This window comes from Alosa sapidissima, chromosome 14, assembly GCF_018492685.1.
Source record: "Alosa sapidissima isolate fAloSap1 chromosome 14, fAloSap1.pri, whole genome shotgun sequence".
Classification (NCBI taxonomy): domain Eukaryota; kingdom Metazoa; phylum Chordata; class Actinopteri; order Clupeiformes; family Clupeidae; genus Alosa; species Alosa sapidissima.
Window position 1 is genome coordinate 33,418,383 of NC_055970.1, and position 21,465 is coordinate 33,439,847.

Sequence of the window (21,465 nt, forward strand, 5' to 3'; positions counted from 1 at the left end):
TTCATGGTTTTAGTAGAAAAACAACTGGACCTGTTAATTCTCACATCCATCTTGTTATGCTTTCGAAGACCCACTTTTCTGTACATGCACATATCTTTTGTGAAATGGATAAAGATATGAGGGAATTAGAGGGACTTTAGCGTCACCTGGTGGACATAAACTCAAATGCATGTATAGTGCATGAACCGAAAGGAGTCACCACTACCACTAGGGGGCAGGCAAGTGACATTTCTCTGACAGCTTCAGTACGTATCTCTCCAGTATATTTCGCTACCATCCATTTTAAAATACATAAATGCACCACTATTAGTAATGATTAATTACTTAAGTATACTTTTGGGCTTTTTGCCTTCATTCAGATAGGACAGTGAAGGATGACAAGAATTGGGAGTGGGAGAATGGGATGGGATCAGACTAAATAATATGTCTACAAGGTCAAATGTAATTTGCTACTGGTCTCAGAATTGCTACAACTTGAGAGCATTTTTGTTGGTTTTAGACAAATTGGGTGCCCTTAGTGCTAATGGGGGATTCGGTATGTTAAAGATTGACATAAAGGAGAATTCCTACATAGTGTTACTTTAAATCAGTCAACTCCATAGCCTGTGGTTAACTCACTAAATAATGAATAACAATTATTTTGACATTGTCAAAAACACAATGCAACTCCAAAGAGAGGGCTTATAATTTGTTTTGTTTCAAGATATGGGATGTCCACCAGAGGGCAGTCTTGAGCTACAGAAAGCTTCAGTACAAAAGGGCATTCAGTCATGCCCTGTGAATCAAGTTAGTGAACATCATAATATATTGAAGGAGGATTTATACAATAGTGTCTCTGCCCTTGATCCTATTCACAAACAAGCCTATTGACCGTTAACATCAGTCATGTCAACCACTGCCACACCAACACATTTAATTACACTCCAAAATGACCCAAGATGGTTTGGTTTTAGAAAGGGGTGTTTATTATAAACGGTGTACAAAAACAAAACTGCATACAAATCCTACACCATGAGCACAAGCAAGCAGGTGACCCACAAACCACCATGACCAAAAGGCTTTCCCCCCCTAATGCAGCTGACGTTGCGTTGCGGTATCCCTCGCAGTTCAGCCTCCTGGAGGAGTCTCTCCATCCCCTTCACTTTCACAACTCACTCACAGCATTCACATCTAGCAGTGACTGAGGGGAGAGAGGTGGCTTGGGTTGGCATTGTGAGCCTGGCAATGGTGTGTGGCCAGCTCTGAGTTACCTGGCTCTGTGGTGCATTTGACTGTGTGTGTGTGTGTGTGTGTGTATATCTGTGTGTGTGTGTGTGTGTGTGTGTGTGTGTGTGTGTGTGTATGCAGTATGTGTTCTATGTACCATGATCGCCGGTAAACGATTGTCTCTGAAAGCAGTATGCTGAAGTGTAAAAACACAAAGACTTGAACATTAAAAACACATGCACTGTTCAGGAAGACTGGAAAGTGAAGAAAACAAATAAACAAACACACACAATTTCCTCTACAGGAGTGAAGAAACGTGGTCTGGTCTGTAGGTTTTTTTGGGGTTTCCCTGTATTGCACAGTTTTTTGAGTGGACAGAAGTCTGAAGTGTCCTTATGCCTGATGGCAGGGAATCCCAGAGAGGTGTGTGTGTGTGTGTGTGTGTGTGTGTGTGTGTGTGTGTGTGTGTGTGTGTGTGTGTGTGTGTGAGAATGGAAGGGGTGGGAGGTAGAGGGTGATCAGGAGTTCTGTACCAAAGTCTGGAGTCAAACGGAAGCCGTACAGAATCAACAATGTCTCCGTCCTCTCATCCTCTCCTGTCCTCTCAGGGAGGAATATACAGATGTGTACACGAGTGGGCAGGTTTAGCAGGAGCTGAGCTCTTGAGTGGCAGAACAGCAGAGGTGACGATAGCAGCCTGGTCTAAAGTGCTTCTTTGTTGTCCAGAAATACTGACATCCTACGAGAGCGCACCCTCCCTCACAGCTCCTTTGTGGTCAAGAGGGAAGGTCCAGGGGAACAGGAACTGGCGAGTGGAGGAGTATGTTGCTCACCCAGGGGTTTGTGGGTAAAGAGAGTGTGTGAGCCAGGCTGCTTCATTTGCTGATCAGAGCAAAATCCAACTGGAGGTGATCCCCAAACCCCACCAGGCTCTGGCCCTCATAGGCCGGTAAAAGTCTAGGTCCCTCCTCTGTTTCCTGTCTCGACATCCATAACTTCCTTCAGCTATAACCCATGAAAGACAGCAGTTCACAGAGGGCTACTACAGAGGGGCAGAAAAAAAATCCACAGGTGGACACAGGTGTTGGGAGACTCTTCTTCAACTCCCAAGCCGCTGCGTCATTCAGGCAGTGAGCTTCATTCGTCCTGAGGACACATCAACAGAGACGAGGGAGACGTTAGGGAGATGGCTGCGCTTTTGCATTACAGCTGCATGGCTCAACACTCAATTCACAGGGGTGAGACAGTTAGTGCAAACGGCACAAAGCACTCAAACTTTATTATTATTATTATTATTATTATTACTATTATTATCATCATCATGTCAAACTAAAGGCTGAGTGAGTCCTACAAGCGGAGCAAACAATCTATCAGAGGGGTTAATATTACTTACTCAATGTCAAAAACAGAACCACACCAATTCTACAGTGCCCAAGCCCATCCACTTTTCAAAAACAGCGAGTCACTTGGTTACTACATGGCCAACTTAGTGGGAAGTTAGTCTTGTTTGGAAAACAGATATGCTGTTGAGGGGTTGTGTGGATGAGGGAACTCAAAATCCCAATAAGAAATTACTTCTTGCTGACGGCCCATTCAGCGGCCGCGTGGTGAAAGGGTCACAGAGGGATTTTCAGAAGTACTTTGAAACATAATCCTCTGCCAAATCACTTCAGCTTAAATAGCTCCCAAAGGGCCGTTAATTACTGAGTCACACGCCTCCACACATCATTAGTTAGGGTCCTGTGGAAGTACGTCACACAGACAAACATGACATGTTACAACTATGTCCACACAGGCCTGAGGGCCCAAAGAAACCAGCTCGTCTGGAGCGGTTTCACTCAACTGGCTCCTCCACATTTCAGTATCTGGAACTCATCTCAGCTAATCTTAAAGCACTGCAATAACGCCTCTATTTTCATGCACTGATTTCACACATGATGTGTGAAGATAACTTAATCTGTTTGTTGGATCTGTTATCTGATATTATATCAAGAGTGCTTAGCACAGAACTCATATTGTGTTTCATCACGCCACAGCTAAAACAAAGAACACAGTTCTGTGAGGGCAAAGGGAGTGAATGAGTGCAGCGGACAGCGCCTGAGTGGGATGCACTGGACAACTGGACAATAGAGTGATACTACCAGTACCTTCTCTCTCTGTGTCTCTTTCTCACTCACTCACACACACACACACTTTTCATAATCCCCCCACACACTTTTCATAATCCCCCCTGACACCTCACTGCTCCCTTGCAAGCCCTTGTTCACCACCAAAGCAGCTCCATCACACAAAACTAAGAGAGAGCAGAGAGGGCATGAGAGTGCGCGCACACACACACACACAGACACACACACACACACACACACACACACACACACACACATTACACACACACACATATTACACACACACACACACACACACACACAAGCACAGTACAAAGAAAAGTACCATGTGCGCACACAGACACACAATAAACCACAGACACACACAGAGCCAGCCTTTTGAAATACCTGTCAGATTAGCACTGCTTATGTGAAACACCAGCACATACACGCGCACACACAGGTCACTCCAGAAGCTTCCTCAGGTTGTGTTAGTGTGTTAGACGGGTGGGCATCGACCAGGTGACACGGGGCACCATGCCATGCTGAGCGTTTCCATGCCAAGCGACCAACCAACCAATCAATCAGATAAAACCCCACCTACCTGCCCACCGTCCCCAACCAATGGGCTTGCTCTGTCTACCTGTCTATCTGTGAACCAACCAATCATTGAGTCACAACACAGACCATTTAATGAGGGGAGGGAGGATTAGGGAAAGGGAAAGGGGGGTGTTTTTAATAGAAGACTTGTTTTAAAAGTTAATTTAGATAAGTTGCACTTCATGTTTATAAAAACATCTATGGAAGGTTTTTGTATCTTTATTATATTACAGTGTATAACTTTTCTTACAATTACTTTCTTGTGCATCAGGCTTAGTGTGTGTGTGTGTGTGTGTCTCACCGGTGGCCAGCTGACTGTGGGAGCGTCGGCGTGTGTTGGGGGTTTTGGAGGTGGAGGAGAGGGTGGAGCCGGCGCTGCTGGCCCTGGAGATGGGCAGAGGTACTGGAGTCACCGGGGGAGAGTCCAGCTGAAAGGCCAACGAGGACAGAGAGGTCATCTACAAGGTCATTCACATGTGCATGTGTGTCTGCATGTCTCTGTGTGTGTGCTATCTGAGGACACATACATACACATTCACACACACAAACACACACTGCATTGCATTCAAGATTGCCTTATGCATTGCAGAATTCAAAAACGGCCACACTCAGTACATACACACAATGTGCAAGTGAGTGAGTGTGTGTAAGTGGATTATCAGCAGGTGAGTGGTTGAGGGAAGGCTGGAGGCTTATGCTCTCTCTGGCCCCTGACCTGAATCCCTTGTCTGAGACCTCAGCACTTCAGGCTCAGTGGCTACATTCTGCTTGTGCAGGTACTGTGTGCGTTTGTGTGTCTGTGTGTCTGTCTGTGTCTGTGTGTGTGAGAGAGAGAGAGAATACTGTATGTGTGTGTGTGTGGAGGGGGGGGGGTCCTAGAGTGGGCCCTTACCTCCACACTGTCGTGGGTGGGTGAGGAGGAGGTGGAGGAGTTCTCGGTCTGCTTCCGTGAGGAAGAGGGACCCAACTCCACATTGCGAACGCGCTGTGCAAACTTCAGAGAACAGACGGACTCACTGACGTTCGTGTCCAGAGGAGATACCTGGGGAGGGGACCAAGTCCAGATCAACAAAGATTACAGATGCAGGAATCAAATAAACATGAAAGGTGTAGGTATCCTGAAGACCCAGCTCTTTAGAGAACATCTCCTCTCATAGCAACACTTACAACAAGTCTTCCTGATCCTAGCACTCACCAGCCGTCTTAAACTGACAAGTAACTGTTAAAAACAGCACTCACTGATGCACTTATTCTTACTGTACTCTAATGTTTTTAAATTGTCCTAAAATTGTTATGAATTGCTCTAAAACTTAAACTGTTTACCATGTTGTTAGTCGCTTTAGCTAAAAAAGCGTCAGCCAAATGTAATGTAATGTAATGTAATGTAAAAGGTATAATAAAGAAAAGGTATAATAGATTTGGTTTAGTATCTAAGCAATTTAGTCTTCCTTCTTCTTGAAAGGAACAACACTCAAGGATGCCCTTGTGGATTATATATATCAAATTTAATTGACAAACATCTAACAATAAATACGGTATGAATGTAAGTAATTAATTTAAAAACTGTCTAATCCACCTGACATCTTTGGTCAAAGATGAATGTCTGGTTGACCTTCACTATTTTGGCCAGGCCTAAAGGGGAGTGGGTATGTTTGGGCTGATCTGACCTGGCCTGGGCTGTTGAGTATGTTCAGACTGACCTGCACCATCATGAGGGTCTTGCTGTCTCCATTCAGCGAATCCTGCAGCAGGTAGGTGAGGCGCGAATTGCGGAAGGGCACGTGGGACTGCCGCGAGCGCAGCGCGTTAATGACATCACCCAGCGCTGCCAGGGACTTGTTGATGCACTGAGCCTCTCGCAGACGACTGCCCTCTGCGCCGGACTTGGTGATCCGCTCTGAGCCTGCCAGGTCCACCAGATTCAGCTTGCCTGAGGGGACGCACGTTACAAAAGGAAACAAACTTAAACCAGTGTGGAAAACAGGGTAGAAATAGATAATACCGTGAACAGGCCATGCCATGAGTGCTGGATACATGTGTGTGTGTGTGTGGATATCTGGTGTGTTGGCCTGTAGAGAAGCTGGCCACTGTGACTATGAGTAGTGTGGATACATGATACCTGTGTGTGTGTGTGTGTGTGTGTGTGTGTGTGTGTGTGTGTACCTGAGGAGCGGTGGCCTGTGGAGGAGTTGAAGCCGGACACTGTGACTATAAGCAGCGCGTGGGATCGGGAGCTGTGCTCGTTCAGGTTGGTGCAGGCCGTCGCCCTGTTCATGTGGCCCAACTCCAGCACCTGCACGAACCAGTGGACACAGTTACAGACCTCTCAACAGCATGCATGTGGAATCAGCTTTGCACAGGGTTAGCATTCAGGTACATCTTAGCAGTGATTTTCTGTTTAAATTGCAACACTGTGCTTTATGTTTGAATGAATGAACACTGTGTGCAAGAACCTTATACCCACATCTAATCCAAGCATCTTACATCAGTCATCTAAGTATGTTGAGCCACTGAACAAAGAGCTGATATATAGCCATGACTATGTTTGTTCTCACAAACATCACAAACACACCAATATGCAGGTGAGGTCTACATCCTCACACCTTGCTCAACAAATGGTCTTATGGATCAAGTCTCACCATCACACCTTTTTGAGGTGTGTTTTAGAGCTGCCCTCACCTTATTGATGTCCTCTACACTCTTCACGGGGAACGCGGCGAGGCCTGGGACGTAGAGCTGACCGCTGCCATCTGGACACATCTTTATTTCCAGCTTGTCATTCAGGTTGTCCCCCAGCAGGCTCCTGAGACAGAGAACACGTCACAGATTTACTCCACTATCGGACATCTCCTGAGTCACGATGGTCAGCACGGGCGGTCAGCACGGGCGCTCACACAGCGTGATCTCTCCCCAAAGCGGCTCGGGCGAATTAGGATCTTGGGAATAGTGTGTCCATTGACCTTCCCTTCAAAAAAATAAAAATCTGCCCCTGTAATCCTCTAGAAAACACAGGCCTTTTGACCACGCAGATGTGCAGTGCTTATGTAATCAGAGGGAGAGAGAAAGAGGGAGGGAAGGAGAACAGAGAGAGAGATAGAGAGAGAGAGTGAGAGAAAGAGAGAGAGAGAGAGTGAGAGAAAGAGAGAGAGAGCATAAGAGGCTGCCCATTTTCATTCCACAGATGGCTGTAATTAGTAGATGGAATTCATTTTTTTACGTAATGGCTGACCTGCCCAGCTTAATGCGGAACAAGGACACAGCCACAGCAGCAAAGGACACGAAGACGCATGGTCATTGGTTAGGGATGAATAATAGAGGCCGAGTTATGTAGAGAGAGAGAGAGAGAGAGAGAGAGAGAGAGAGAGAGAGAGAGAGAGAGAGAGAGAGAGAGAGAGAGAGAGAGAGAGAGAGAGAGAGAGAGAGAGAGAGAGAGAGAGAGAGAGAGAGAGAGAGAGATGTTTTTGGCAACACCTGGCTCGAATCTTCAAATTGCTTTCGTTTGGCTGGCCGGCACAGCCGCAGCCTGTGACTGCAGTCTGGCAGCATCCCAGGGAGGAGCTCAAGAACGGTACTGTCTGTCCATTTGACTGGATAGTCTTGTCTGTCTGTCTGTGTGCGTGTGTGTGCGTGTGTGTGTGTGTGTGTGTGTGTGTGTGTCCTCACCGTAATGTCTCATTGTAGATCTCCACCATGCTAACAGAGATGTTGTAATCCCAATCTGGTTTCTTCTCAGACACCTCAGCGAATAGCAGTCGCAAAGCACGTTGGTTGATGCCAGGGTCCTCAGACACCCCCTGGAGCAACACACAAACACAAGTAAGATACCAAGCACGTACATGCACAAAGAGTTTTATGACTACAAAACTGTGCTTTAGGACACGGCCATACCTCCATAGTGTACGTCTTTCCTGAGCCAGTTTGACCGTAAGCAAAGATGCACACGTTGAAACCATCGATACAGGAAGTGACCAGAGACTGAACTTCCTGGAACACCTGGAATAAATAAATGGAGCAAATGTGATCCACAAGATCCCTCGTCTCACCACTCAAGTGTCATCTGCTGTGCATGAGATGTAGGACATACCTCTTCTTGTGTGGCCTGAGGGGAAAAGACTTTATCCAGTTCAAAGGTCATGACCTTGCCCTTACTGGACAGGTAGAGGACTGAGTCATCATCCGTGTCAAAGGTCACCATGTTCTTTGCGTCCACTGCATCCATCTCACTCTGGCTGACAGGACGCACACGACAGAAGACCCTGATGTTTCCTGGAGGAAAGCATGCATATATATTAACGCTTTTTGGGCACTCGTCGGGCATCCATTTCGGCAGAAATGCGCGTGCGCAAGGCTTCACGACACACCATATGATTGGCTCAATGTATTCACATCACACCACATGATTGGCTCAACGTATTCACATGTCGACGTTTTGCCGAGGAAGGGGTGGGATATGTGTAGACAACGGCCATATTGGCGTGACAAACTAGCCCCATGCATTTCTATGGAGTATTTTTTGAGTGCTGTGTCTCCACATTAGAAAGTCTCTGATGTTACTCAATGACTGCACATAGACTACATTTCCCAGGATGCTGAGCGCATCTCTCACCTTTAAGCCGCACCAGCTCATTGTGACATTTCTTCCTCAAGTTCATCTCTCGTTTGTACTTGCGCAGTAGCTCTTGGTTGGCACTGCTTACCTCCCCGATCACTTGACAGATCTGTAGATGGACCCACCCACACACAGAAATGACAGTGAGACAATTATATCAAATGCGTTACATATTGTTGGAATATCATACACCTTCTCATCATTATCTTAACATTGAACTGACCTCCTGCTTGGCCTCTGCGATGGCCTTCTCCAGCAGGAAGGGAAACTCCTGCACCTGCCTCTTCAAGCAGTTGTAGTCACAGGTGAGGGTGCGCAGAGCGGGCTGCAGGGTCAACAGGTTCATGCGCACACCTGCACAGAGATGGTCGAGAGTTAAACAAACACTCCCTGGCAACCACGCTTTCACTCATTCCTCACCTCCACTCTTCTCATCTCACCTGCCAGGTTCTCATGCACAGCCTTCATCTCGCTCTCGGCGCGGATGAAGGCCTCCTCGATCACACGGTTCTTCTCCTCCTCCAGACTCTGCATCTCAGCCTCCAGCTGCCCCTGAGCCCTCTCCATCTCCCCCTCGTACACCAGGATCTGACCAGAGGCAAACACCAATTAGCCCACATTCTTAAAGCTCAGAGTACAATGGCATTCCACAATAACAATCCTCTCATATTTTTTCCCTTTCTCTCACACACACACACACACACACACACACACACACACACACACACAGACACACACACACAGACACACACACACAGACACGGAATTGTCTACATTCCACTGGTCTATCTGTGGGAACACAACGAACTTTCGTTCCCTTTCATACATTTTCCCTTTCAACATAAATGCAGTGCATCAACTTCAATGCGTGTAACTCTTAGGTTTTACACATGGATAAGATGCCCACATCACAGATGGAGGGATACTAACAGGTGAGTCCTAATGCTACTAGATACAGTACCCTGCCAAAGCTGTCTCTGTTAGTGACTCAGAGTTGGATCCAGAGGCAGGACACTACGCTACATGCCTTAGTGAGTCAGAGGAATGGCTGAGCATTGAGTCAGTGAGCAGTGGAGTGAGAGGGTCAGAGACACAGTGATGCTAAAGCACACAGAGGAACTATGGTTATACTGGGATCTACCAAACAGACTACACATTTCCCACAACACACATTCTGTCATTTACTCTACAACATCATGGGATCCAAAGGTGCAAAATGGGCATCAGTATTCCCTAAACTCAGACTTCTGATCATGGCTCAAATAACTTATGCTGCCTCACCAACTGTAACAGAACTGCATAGATAAAGTAAATATCTGGTAAAACTTGCCCAAAATAGTTAATCAGACCATATTTGATGTGATTAATGCACTACCGGTATCGGTGATGATACAGTTCTATGTTTTGCATGGTCATCTCCTGTGACATAAGCACTTAGGCTCAACATCTGTTGTTTAAAATGTGCTGTATGAATAAATGACCTTGACCTCACTCCATCCCTATTCAGTTCTGTTTCTAAACTGTCACACTGATCTCCACATGTTTGACCTCTGGCCCCGGCTAGCAGCAGAATAAAATGGCACACCTTCGACAGTCTACGGATGACCTCGCTGTTGCGCCAGCCCACGGCCTTGGAGAGCAGGCCGCACAGCCGGCTGCGATCGGCCCTCAGCTGCGGACGCAAGTGGAGAGAGCGGTTAGCCGCACCGGGACCACCACATAGCTACCACAGGGTAGAGGGGGAGAGGGCCAACCACACAAGCAGCACCGCACGTGCCAGCACCACCACACTGGGAGTGAGGGCCAATCACAATCCACAACACTGAGGCAGGGACCAATTGCAGCTCAAAGTACTGGGAGGTAGGAGCAGCCAACAACTGTGAGATTGGGAGAGGGCTAAAGCGGTCACGACAACACTCTGCTAGGGGATGGGTAATTCCCAAAGCTCGGTGGCTTAATTTTGGTGCCCTAAGCTTTCATCACAATCGGAGGATGAATGGTCTCATTTCAAAATCCCCACACAGAGCCAAGGATCGAATAAACATCAACACAGTGTTTCCACAGTACACACTGAACCCATCAACACTCAGGGGATTGGACAGCGGAAGAGAGAATAGATTAAGAGAACCACAACAACAAGAGAAATATTAACAGACACGCAGACAGACAAACAGCCAGAATGAGAGAAGGGAGGGAGGGAGAGAGAGAGAGAGAGAAAAAGAGAAAGAAAAAAACAAAACAAAGAAAGAAACAGACAAACAGAGAAAGACAGAAAGAAAGACAAGAGTCAGAAAGAAAGATGGAAGGAAAGAAAGAAAGCAAGGCATGTGTACCTGCTGCCTGAGCTGTCCACTGGTCTTGTGGGACTCGTGCAGCTGCTCCTCCAGCTCCCTGAGCAGCTGCCTCTGGACGCTGAGCTGCTCCTGCAGGGCCTGGTTCCGCACCTGACACTCGGCCAGCGCCGCCTTACACTGGGCCGACTCTACCTCCACAGTCTTAGTCACATACTGCACGCACACACACACACACACACACACACACACACACACACACACACACACACACACACACACACACACACACATTTATTTAAGACATGAAGGGAACAAGAGAAGACAAGACATGAAAAGTAGAAGACAAGAGAAGAGAAGTTGGGATGCGTAATTTAATGAGGCCTTATTCCTGAATGTGTATAGATACAAAAATCATATCAGTTGGATCAAAAATATGATGTTATATTCTATAATTCTACATTATTTATGATTATTTCATGATTATTATATTAATGAAAATGTTGCTCTGCAATAGTAACAGCTTAAGGTTGTCAGGTGTCTGACATAACCATCTGTAAGCACAGCTCAGTCAGAAGAGTGGTTTCCTCTATCCAACTAATCTAAAAACCCCTAAAGAGCAGAGAGGTGTGCTGCTGACCTTGACCTGTGGGGGCATGGCGGCCTGGCGGGCGAGGGCCTGCTCGCTCTCGCGGAGCCTGCTGGTCAGCTGCTGCTCGGTGTCCTGCCCATGGCGCGTGGCCTCGTCCAGCCGCAGATGCAGCTCACGCTGGCGCCGTCCGGACTCGTCCAGCTGCTGCTCTAGCTGGGCCACCAGCCCTGCCCGCTCCCTCACCTGCAGCTCCAGCACCTCCAGGCGCCGCTCGCGCTGCCGCCACTCCTCCTCCCGCCGGCACAGCTCCTCACGCAGACGCTCCGCATCCTGCAGGGGGCAGCAGAGGGCAGGGCGGAACAGACACAGTGAGGGAAAGACAAGAATAAAACAGGCAGACACATAAAGACACATACACAGACAGACAGATAGATGCAGACAAACAGACAAACAGACAGAGAGAGACAGAAATGCAGGCAGACAGACAGACAGACAGACACAGACAGACATACAGACGGACAGAGACAGACAGGCGGGCATAAGTCAAGGGAAGGTGGACAAGACAAAAAACTTGTGTTTGAAACATTTGTGTGTCCTATAGCAGTATCAAGTGAACTACATTCTTATCCAAGTCTGTTTGGTTATGCAGTGGTGGCCGACTTGGCTTGGCTTGGTGTCCAGAGTATAAGCCCTCCCTGTGTGTATGCTATCAGTGGCTCAGAGTGGCTGTGTGCAGTGTTTATTGTGTGGTTGACCTAGGATTGAGTGATTGTGTGCTGCTGACGTGGCTGTGGACATATACATGGGTCTATGCATGTGTGTGTGTGTGTGTGTATGTGTGTGTGTGTGTGTGTGTGTGTGTGTGGGTGTGTCTGTCTGTGTGACAAAGCACTGTTTTGTGTCAGCTATAATTGGTAGCCTCTTCATCTGGAAATTCAGGTGTCACCCCTAATGTGCACATTAGAGATTGATACTTCTGCTGCTGTTGGACACTCCTTTTCAGCTAAATCTGGATCTTGTAATGATATTTATCCTACTTGTCAGTCCACATAAAGAATTAAAATGTGTGTGAGTGTGTGAGAGAGAGAGAGATAGAGTGTGTGTGTGTGTGTGTGTGTGTGTGTGTGTGTGTGTGTGTGTGTGTGTGTGTGTGTGTGTGTGTGTGTGTGTGTATGTATGTGAGTGAAAGCCTGACCTGGCTGTGTGGGCAGTTGGTGCAGGTGGCGGGAGCAGCCTGGGTTTGGCCAGCCTTCAGCTCCTGTTTGAGCCGCTGGTTCTCGTTCTCCAGCACCTCCAGCTGCTTCTCCAGGTCTGTCGCCCCCTACAGAGCATCAGCAACACACACACACACACACACACACACACACACACACACACACACACACACACACACAGACAGACATTCAACAAAAATCTGTGTCAGACAGAACTTTTACACTGAGCACTGAGAAACCAAACCAGGTCAGTCTGAGGCACTTAATTCCTTTTCGTAATAACCAGGTCAGCCCCATTCTCAGGAATTAACACTTTCTCAGGTATTCCCTTTTCAGAAGTAAGAATTTCGCTGTAAAACCTGTTTACCGACTGTACTGTATACCCTGATCATTCCTTAAGGCACACAAACACACACACACACACATACACACTCACCAGCTCTGAGCGCAGTCTCTCCACCTCCTGCGTCTGGTCAGACAGTTTCTCCTCCAGCTCCTCTATCTGCACAGGAGAAGGCAATCTCTTAGCTACACACACAGCTCTGTCTCCGGGCTCATGTTCTAAATGGCGTGACTCTTGCATCTTGTAAATACTATTCACAATGTTCTTATATTGAAAAACACAGTTATGTCAGTGGATCTAGATCAGTGGTTCTGTATACCTGTGTGCGTAACCCTGTGATAAGTTCCAACTGTTCTCCTTCCAAGCCGTTCAAGTCTTGTTCTAGATGGCCTCGCACGTCCGGTTTGGCCAGTCTTTGTGAAACGGAACAAGGCGACCTCCCTCCTGAAAGATAGCCACACACATAGATAAAATACACTTCACATAGACAGGCAGACATGATCACCTGTATCTGTGTTTTAGTCCAATGCTGCATTCAGTTGTCCCTCACCAGCAGCGCTGGTTTCTTTGTGGTTCTGGTGATGGTCGTGCAGACTGTGCTGGTCTCGGAGGTCCTGCGTCTGTTTGTGGTCAGAGCTCACCGAGCCTCGGTGCTCTTTACTGAGGCCGTGGGCTTGCTGACCACCACACTGCTGAAGCTGTAATCTCTTACCGGCCTCCTCACCGCGCAGACGAGCCTGGAACTCACACACCCGCTCCTGCAGAGTCTGTACAGCAACAAGGACCACGACACACACACACACACGGTCAAGCAGAGTCTGTACAGCCACAAGGACCACAACACACACTCACACTCGGTCATGCTGGTATGTTATGTCTTCAAACGTTCCAAACAGATACAGATAAACATAACATTGAGTAACTTCACATACAGCGAGCACAGCTAGATACTAGATACTTGACAAGAGCAGACAAGACCAAACTACAGGATGACTGGCATATGGCATCTGCAAAAATCTAAATCTTGAGTGTAGTGTTGTTAGTTAACCATCAACTAACCATCTACATATCTGCTAGCTACTATTTAGTAATCTACAGAACACACATAGTGACGACCCCTGAAGTGATTCACAGTAGTATGTCTATGGCTACCAGTGATGTGTCGTTCATGTAAAATCCCTCGTCCTAAAGCACACTTTGACATGACACGTTATAATCAGTTATGTGTCATGCTAAATGCTACATTACAACAGAGGGAAATCATGAAGCACATCCTTGCTAACTATTCCCTATACACAGAGAGTCTGTGGGAGAATTACATATGCAGATGTCCAGGAACAGGACCAAGTGACCTTCTGTAGAAATGGCCAAACGAAGCAGAGAAAGATCAAGTAAGACAGCAAAGAGGGAGAGAAAGAAAGAGAAAGAGAGAAAGAGAGAAAACAGAAAGGACAGAGAGAGAATATATTGAAAGAAATGTCAGATACTTGGACTCATGTGAAATTCACGTGCTCCACAGAGCAAACAGTAAATAATCTGATTTAGATTAACCAATAATTCCTGACTGCATTACGGGCCTCTGGTTTGCTTTGCAGCCACAATATCAAGTCTGTTACATGCTGACACAAATGTGCTTTTTTTCCTGCATAGAAGCTATACGTGATCTGCATCACCTGAAAGTCTCGGCCAGTCGTGTATGTGGCTGTGACTCACAGAATGCCGCAGTGAGAGCTACCTCGGGCTTAGCCCAGACTGAATCTTGATGCCTTAGAGCACAGCCTCTGTCTTAGCCCAGACTGAATCTTGATGCCTTAGAGCACAGCCTCTGGGCTATCATGCCTGCCTTCCGGAGATCCAGCATTCACATTTCTGCTAAACACAGGAGGGCAAACATCCACGTACTGTGTGTGTGTGTGTGTGTGTGTGTGTGTGTGTGTGTGTGTGTGTGTGTGTGTGCGTGTGTGTGTGTGTGTGTGAGAGAGAGAGCGGCGCGCGTGCTAGTGTGTGTTTGCCATCAGAATAAAACCTTGAGTGCGGCCTGTCACAAATGATATCGGCAGTGGAGTTTTTAAGCTCAAATGAGTCAGCAACCCGAGAGGTTCAAGCGAACAGTGAGGTTTGGGAACAACATGCACCATTTCCACAGCCTATTGTGCAGTCACACCTTATGAAAACAGCAAGCCCATGAAATGTGTTCACCTCAAGAGATGGAAGGAAATCTGTGTGGCACTGACCAAGCTCAGCATTTTCTCAGGGACTTGCGTGCCAAACAGTCTTGGGTTTAGCATTGTTCTGCTCTGTGTGTGTGTGTGTGTGTGTGTGTGTGTGTGTGTGTGTGTGGGCATGTGATGGCTTTGCTGGTCAGTATTTATGTGCACTAAAGCAACTTGGTCACAGAGGCTTTGTGCTAACACATAACACCAATTGAAAAGGGGCTCTGGCAGGTCAGTGACCCCATTAATGTCCGCCTGACATGATCGACCAACCGGATACCAAGTAACACGAGGCTACAACACCCGATAGCAACTCCCCGGCAACCCACGGAACGAGCCGAGCAGGCCTGTCCTGAGGCAGAGCGTTTGGCGGGACGGACCTGAATAAGTAGCTGCTGGTTGTCTGTGGCGTGGGTCTCGCTGAGGTCGGAGGGCAGACAGTGGCGTGGGAAGACTGAGGGCTGCAGCGGCAGGAAGGAGGGGTCCTCCTCACCATCACTCATCAGGAAGTCCACGGAGCTTGCTGCACAGACACACCAATCAAACCACACAAAACAAACAAAAAAACAAAAGAGGCGCATACTCATGTCAGTCAGGTGAACTCAAGCGTCTTGAAATCAACTCAGGCATAAAACAAGAGACGCCAGTACATCATCCAAACCAAACACACACTGACACTCACACACACTCGCCATCCAAGCTCTTTCATTTAAAATTGGGCTTTAACATTGACCTCTTTGGCTGAAGCTCAGGATAGAACGATGCTAGCCTCCAACCCTTGTTTTCCAGCCACACTACTCAAGGTCCTCTGGGAGCCATGGCAACTACTGAAGCCTGTTAAGTACACAGATAACAGCCCTCTGCGGGTGACACATTAACCTTGCGCTGCACACCCTGAACGCATTCACCAGTCAACACACGCCTGTCAACACAGCAACAACCACTGCTCTGTGTAGAGTCCTTAAATTTGCTAGCTGAATCCACAGATTACAATAGCACTTGCTCAACACTAAAGCAGAACACCCAGAGGAAACAAATAAGATCTTACAGGTGAGTCCCAGAGGACAAGGCAGGCAGGCAGGCAGGCAGACAGGCAGCAGCAGCAGCAGCAGCGTCGGAGAAATCACAGAGCCTTCCCAGCAGCTCAGGGCTGTGCTTGTGTGTGGGCTTTCCGATGACACAGCACTAGCGGTGGCAGTGTGAGACAAACAGGCTCGGGCAGCTCACGTTCAGACCGGCACACGACTTGTCACCGTCTAATTACACAGCAGCACCAGACGCCTACATGACCCAGGTCCTCTCCCACACCTCCCTCCCTGCCCTCTTAGCTGGGCTACTGCTCCAGGGGACTGTCCGCTAGTGTCCTTCCACTGCTCTTATGCTTCTCTTTCTTTCCCTCTCTCTTTCTCTCTCCTGCGCTAGCAAAAATGTCAGCCCTGTTGTGTCTCTGTCACCTTGAAGAGTCCTGCAGCAGTGGTGCGCAAACACACAGACAAACACACACACACACCCAACAATAGTGCCAGTGTTCGAGCCAGGTCTGGCTCTCTAAGTGGATTTAGTTCTCAGTACCTGGCGGGACCAATGTGCTACTCAGTCAGCCGAAACCGTTCTCTCTCTCTCTCGCTCTCCCGCATGTGCTCTCATTCCTTTCCCGTCACCAAGACGGAATGTGTTCCTTCCTCTCTTCTCCTCTCATCTCCACTCCTTCCCACACCACTCCCTCTCTGTGTGAGAAACAGCCCTCCCTTGTCGGCCTCTCTCTCTCTCTCTCTCTCTCTCTCTTTCTCTCTCTCTCTCTCTCATACACACAGACACTCACTTTCTCTCCCTCGCAATCTCTGACATTCCAAAAATGTTGCAACACTGGCTTTTGTAAGCAAAGTGGGCGGGCAAGGGTTCCCTCACCGTCCAATGAGACGTCTTTCTTCCAGAGGTCCTGCAGGCAGGGGGCGTGGCCAAGGTCCCAGGTCTTGCGTGTGCCGAACATGACCGCAGGGCCGAATGGAGCGGACTGCTGGACCGGCTGGGCAGAAGAAGAGAGAGAGAAGGAAGAAAGAAGACCAATGAAGGAAGAGGAACCACGAAGAGACCAGAAAATCAACTAACGGAAGAATAATTCAATTGAGCATAACACAAACTTGGGTTGTTATGATGAGTATGTCCAGCTGATCACAATTTAGTCATAAAGAAGAAAAACTAGTCACAAACAACAAATAGTTGATTGTGGCCAGTATTGATTGATGTGGATTGTGGAGATAAAGTTTACTTTAAAAGAAGCCAAAGCTTAATTACTGCCAGTCCAATCTGTGGTGCCATCTTAACTGGGTTTCATTTGTCTGACAAACCAAAATGGAATGTTGTTTAGAGCACTGTGCTTCAACGGTGTTCTCTTGGTGGTAAATATTTTACAATGCTCTGTTTAGTAGGAGCTCACTTAAAATATGACAACCTAAAGTTATTTCAGGAAGTGAACACTGGAGGCTGGGAGGGAATTGGACCAGGTTAGAAGGCCCTGTGAGAATGAAGAAAAGCCTTCACAGCACGGCATCACCTACAATAAGACGCCAGAAGATGCCAGTTAACATAACAAGTTTTCATCAGCGCCAGCCAATGAGGTGGTGCCATTTGAAAGGTTTGTGCATGTTTTTTTAGCTAGTTAGCTTACTATATTTAGACCCAAACTCCATACTACTTCTTTAAATAAAGCAAGAATCATATTGAGATTTAAAACCACCAATCTACCACAAATGCCCCACAGGATTGCATAGGGGGATTGCTATAAGGAGATGTTGTAAAACTACTTTGCCGTTCAACGGGTGGTCACTGCCGAGGCCAGCCAAATGGGCAGTGAGATTAGAGGTCAGGGTCCATGGATCTGTATAACATAACGGACTAACTGGATTATAGGGATGGGTGGGATGTGCTGGTGGCTCTGTAAAGAAGCCGATTACTTTGCACACAGACAGACAAGACAAGACGAGAGGAGACAGGAGAAGTCAGGATAGAGGCCCTGATAAAACCACTAATGCTCTTCAGAGACTCCTCAGCTCAGCTCTCTCTCCGTCACACACACACAAACATGAGTATGCACTCGTGTGCACTCGTATACCCCCCCCCCCCCCCCCCCCCCCCCCCACACACACACGTCCATTCTAGGACCATTCCAGCAGTCATCAGTGAAAAGTCATGTTTTTGTTTACAGTGAGCCTGTGTCAGGGTGTCACTTCACTAACCCCATCTGTAGTTTGGCTTTGGGAGGACAACCTGTTCTGGGCAGATAACCCGCTTTATCCTGTCAGGACCTCAACCAACTCCTTGGCTGGGGTGATCACACTCTGCTCACGTGAATGTGCGTGACACTGTGTGTAAGTGTGAGTGTGAGTGTGTGAGTACACACATGTACCTGTATATTATTCATGTCCATAAAGCCAAGAATGAATGCATTGGACACAATATCTGAAAAACAGGCAACCCTAAAGTCTGCCTCTGCCCAAGCCCAGCTCTCCCCTAGTGTCACATTAGCTTAAAACCCAATCAGTACGTTCTTACCAATACAGCACACACTCACTCCAGACTGAGAAAATGGCTAAAGAGACAAAAGATGGAAGAACCACAAACCATCAAACAGCACAAGTGTCTGGAGTCCATCACAACAGATGCAGATATCACACACACACACACACACACACACACACACGGTCAGTACCCTTTGTCCTGAGGTCCTACGTTCCGGCCTGTAGACGTAGCGCTCACGTTCATAGTCCCGCTCCAGGAGGCTCTTGTTGACGAGAGAGCCGACCCATCCCAACATCTTAACTCCTGCACCACCGTCACCCCTCACAACAGCTGACCACAACCACAATAACGCCACAAGGTTTCCATGCCGGACGGATCCAACGATAGGAGCACAGCGCAGCGCAAGTGGAGGTGAGAGGAGGAGGAGGAGGAGGCGGCACAGTAGCAACAGCGTCTCTACACTGTCTAAGGTGCGCTGGGCCGCCCGGGACTCTCCAGCCTCTACTAATCCCCTTAAGCCAGTCAGCAGATGGCCTTCTTCTCTCAGACTGCATCCTGTGACCTGTGACGTGGAACACATGGGCACACTTGGACAGTCTGCGCTGGTCAGTCTCGCTAGACTCTCCGCTCGTCTGACCTCTGGCACATAGTTGACTTCATTCTGACCAGCTATTTTTATGTAGAGGACACAAGGTCATACCATCACTAAAATACCTGCACTGATAATACTGAGCTGCAATAATTCTATATAACCAACAGATAACCGGTAGGGTTAATGACAGCAGAAGAAACTAGATTAGTGATAGTTCAGTTTTCATTAACGCTCACTTTCACCTTAGGCCACTAGGGGGAAGTGGAGATCTCTACAGCTGGAAAAAAAGAAAAAAGGCCTAATGGGACTAAGCGGCCTGTTTACCTGGTTTCATGAAAACACATGCAGCTGTGCTCTACCTTTCTTAAGACGCGCGCACACACACACACACACACACACACACACACACACACACACACACAAGCTACTGTGCACACAACAGGTCAAGTGCCTGGTCTGTGTGCGACATCAATGGGTAAACAAGCCAAAGGATTAGATTTCATTCCCCTCTGCAAAATATCAGACAATGCTGAGACCTCCCCAGTGCTATCCATGTCAGTAGAGAAGAGAGCTCTTTTTGTTTGGGTCTCAATGTGTGCAATGGGAAGAGGACAGGGGTCCAACCACCCAAATGAGGATCTTATTCCAGAGACTTTCTAATGAGACACAGCACTCAAAACATCTTCCATAGAAAGGCATGGGGTTAGTTTCTAACAGCAATATGGCAGTTGTCTAGACATATCTTGCCCAATGTGAATACATTGTGCCAATCATGTGGTGTGATCTCGCCACTGTATTTGCGCAGTTCTGCCCGAAATAGATGCCCGATAAGTCCCGAAAGTGCCTTGCAATATGGCCGCCGAGTAGAAGGGCCTAAAAGGACTTTGCTTTTCAATTACATTAATAGACTACAAGCTCCTCTGTCTCTGTCTAAACTGCATCAGACATACAGTAGATGTGTCCTCTAACAGAACCTGCTTTTAAATGGGCACCAGTCTTCTTCTTTAACTCTCTCTTCTCTCACTCTCTCCATCCTGTGTGAGAATCCTCTGATCATCTTCATGGGTGTAGAAACACTCGTCTCCCGAGACGACAATTGAATCTCATTAGCCCACTTCTGTTATCCGTCTCCCTCGCTCACAGTTTCACCCAGTACCCCTCTGCAGACACACACACAGCCAATCGACACCTTCACGCTGAGCGTGCTCACTCCGCGCCAAGGATGTGACAGCCCTCACGCGCTCACGCCTGACTAGATCTCTCCTCTCTCCAGGACTTCCTCCCATCCTGGCCTGCAGTAGGCAGTCGGGAGGCTACAGATCCGCACGGAGCGAGAGCGCGGGACAGGAAACGCATCAGACGCATCGCTTTATATTCATAATGCGCTAAGCTGCGCTGCTGCGACCACAGGTTTGCATGCCATTCTTAGCCCGCTGGTTGTAATAAGTGCATGAGCTTTGCCAATCTGCAGTATTGCATTATAATACTGTTTGCCTGAGTGGAGTAGTCACATATTGCAGCCTTGCCCACACAATTATAGCCATCTTCTGCAGCAATAGAGGCACCCATGGGACTGATTGAGAGAAATGATAGCGTGCAAGAGAAGAGATAATATAATGATATGGTCGTACTGAGAGTGCTGGAGTCCTGTTTCTCTCGTGGTCTGAGGAACATGAGAGGGGCACTGATGACCGACCAGAGAGCCATTTGATGACAAAGACCACTTCATTACACTCACCACCACCACCATTACTATGAATCATTTAATAATTTAAAACGGCACCCACACTAACACACACACACACAGTCTGTCACTGGATTACAGTATAATGGATCCTGTGGTCAGACAGTCTGTCGATGCCTGCTACTCCAACTCACCTAGTCTTCTCCCATCACTAACACACAGTAAGACACATATAGAGACACAGACACACCTGTCTACAGCCAATTTCATTCCTTCCAGACAGACCGTAGTCGGTCATAATACCAATTCCAATGATTCCATTTCTGCAGCGTAACAGTAAGAGCATTTAAATATTGCAGTGTCCCCATCCCCCCTTCCACATAGGGAGCGAAGCAGATCCTCTCCTCTCTCCTCTCTCCCTCTGGCGTTCAGGCAGGGCTAAATCTCTCCCTCTCCCTCTAGCATAAACACTGAGCCTTCTGTGTCAACATCTGCCG

General features: G+C 47.7%; 1 protein-coding gene across 8 annotated transcripts in view; it reads right to left on the reverse strand.

The window, feature by feature from the left end:
- Nucleotides 1-942: 942 nt before the first annotated feature.
- The window catches only part of kifc3 (kinesin family member C3), a 28,949-nt gene continuing 8,426 nt past the window's right edge, over nucleotides 943-21,465 (reverse strand). For 4 of the 8 annotated variants that reach the window (XM_042060863.1, XM_042060864.1, XM_042060862.1 and 1 more), the window contains 21 exons: nucleotides 17,082-17,199; nucleotides 15,554-15,696; nucleotides 13,511-13,727; nucleotides 13,280-13,404; nucleotides 13,054-13,119; nucleotides 12,599-12,724; nucleotides 11,452-11,733; nucleotides 10,854-11,027; nucleotides 8,961-9,108; nucleotides 8,744-8,874; nucleotides 8,518-8,629; nucleotides 7,996-8,177; nucleotides 7,800-7,904; nucleotides 7,575-7,705; nucleotides 6,591-6,714; nucleotides 6,075-6,204; nucleotides 5,612-5,841; nucleotides 4,804-4,953; nucleotides 4,213-4,339; nucleotides 3,916-3,962; nucleotides 943-2,352 (listed from right to left, as the gene is read on the reverse strand). In XM_042060863.1, the coding sequence (XP_041916797.1) occupies nucleotides 2,344-2,352; nucleotides 3,916-3,962; nucleotides 4,213-4,339; nucleotides 4,804-4,953; nucleotides 5,612-5,841; nucleotides 6,075-6,204; nucleotides 6,591-6,714; nucleotides 7,575-7,705; nucleotides 7,800-7,904; nucleotides 7,996-8,177; nucleotides 8,518-8,629; nucleotides 8,744-8,874; nucleotides 8,961-9,108; nucleotides 10,854-11,027; nucleotides 11,452-11,733; nucleotides 12,599-12,724; nucleotides 13,054-13,119; nucleotides 13,280-13,404; nucleotides 13,511-13,727; nucleotides 15,554-15,696; nucleotides 17,082-17,163 (2,841 nt within the window). In that variant the 5' untranslated portion in view covers nucleotides 17,164-17,199 and the 3' untranslated portion in view covers nucleotides 943-2,343. Of the gene's footprint in view, nucleotides 2,353-3,915; nucleotides 3,963-4,212; nucleotides 4,340-4,803; nucleotides 4,954-5,611; nucleotides 5,842-6,074; nucleotides 6,205-6,590; nucleotides 6,715-7,574; nucleotides 7,706-7,799; nucleotides 7,905-7,995; nucleotides 8,178-8,517; nucleotides 8,630-8,743; nucleotides 8,875-8,960; nucleotides 9,109-10,853; nucleotides 11,028-11,451; nucleotides 11,734-12,598; nucleotides 12,725-13,053; nucleotides 13,120-13,279; nucleotides 13,405-13,510; nucleotides 13,728-15,553; nucleotides 15,697-15,906; nucleotides 16,464-16,745; nucleotides 16,922-17,081; nucleotides 17,200-18,882; nucleotides 19,341-21,465 lie in introns of those variants that run through there. The other 4 variants (XM_042060860.1, XM_042060861.1, XM_042060866.1 and 1 more) reach the window with 4 other exon arrangements.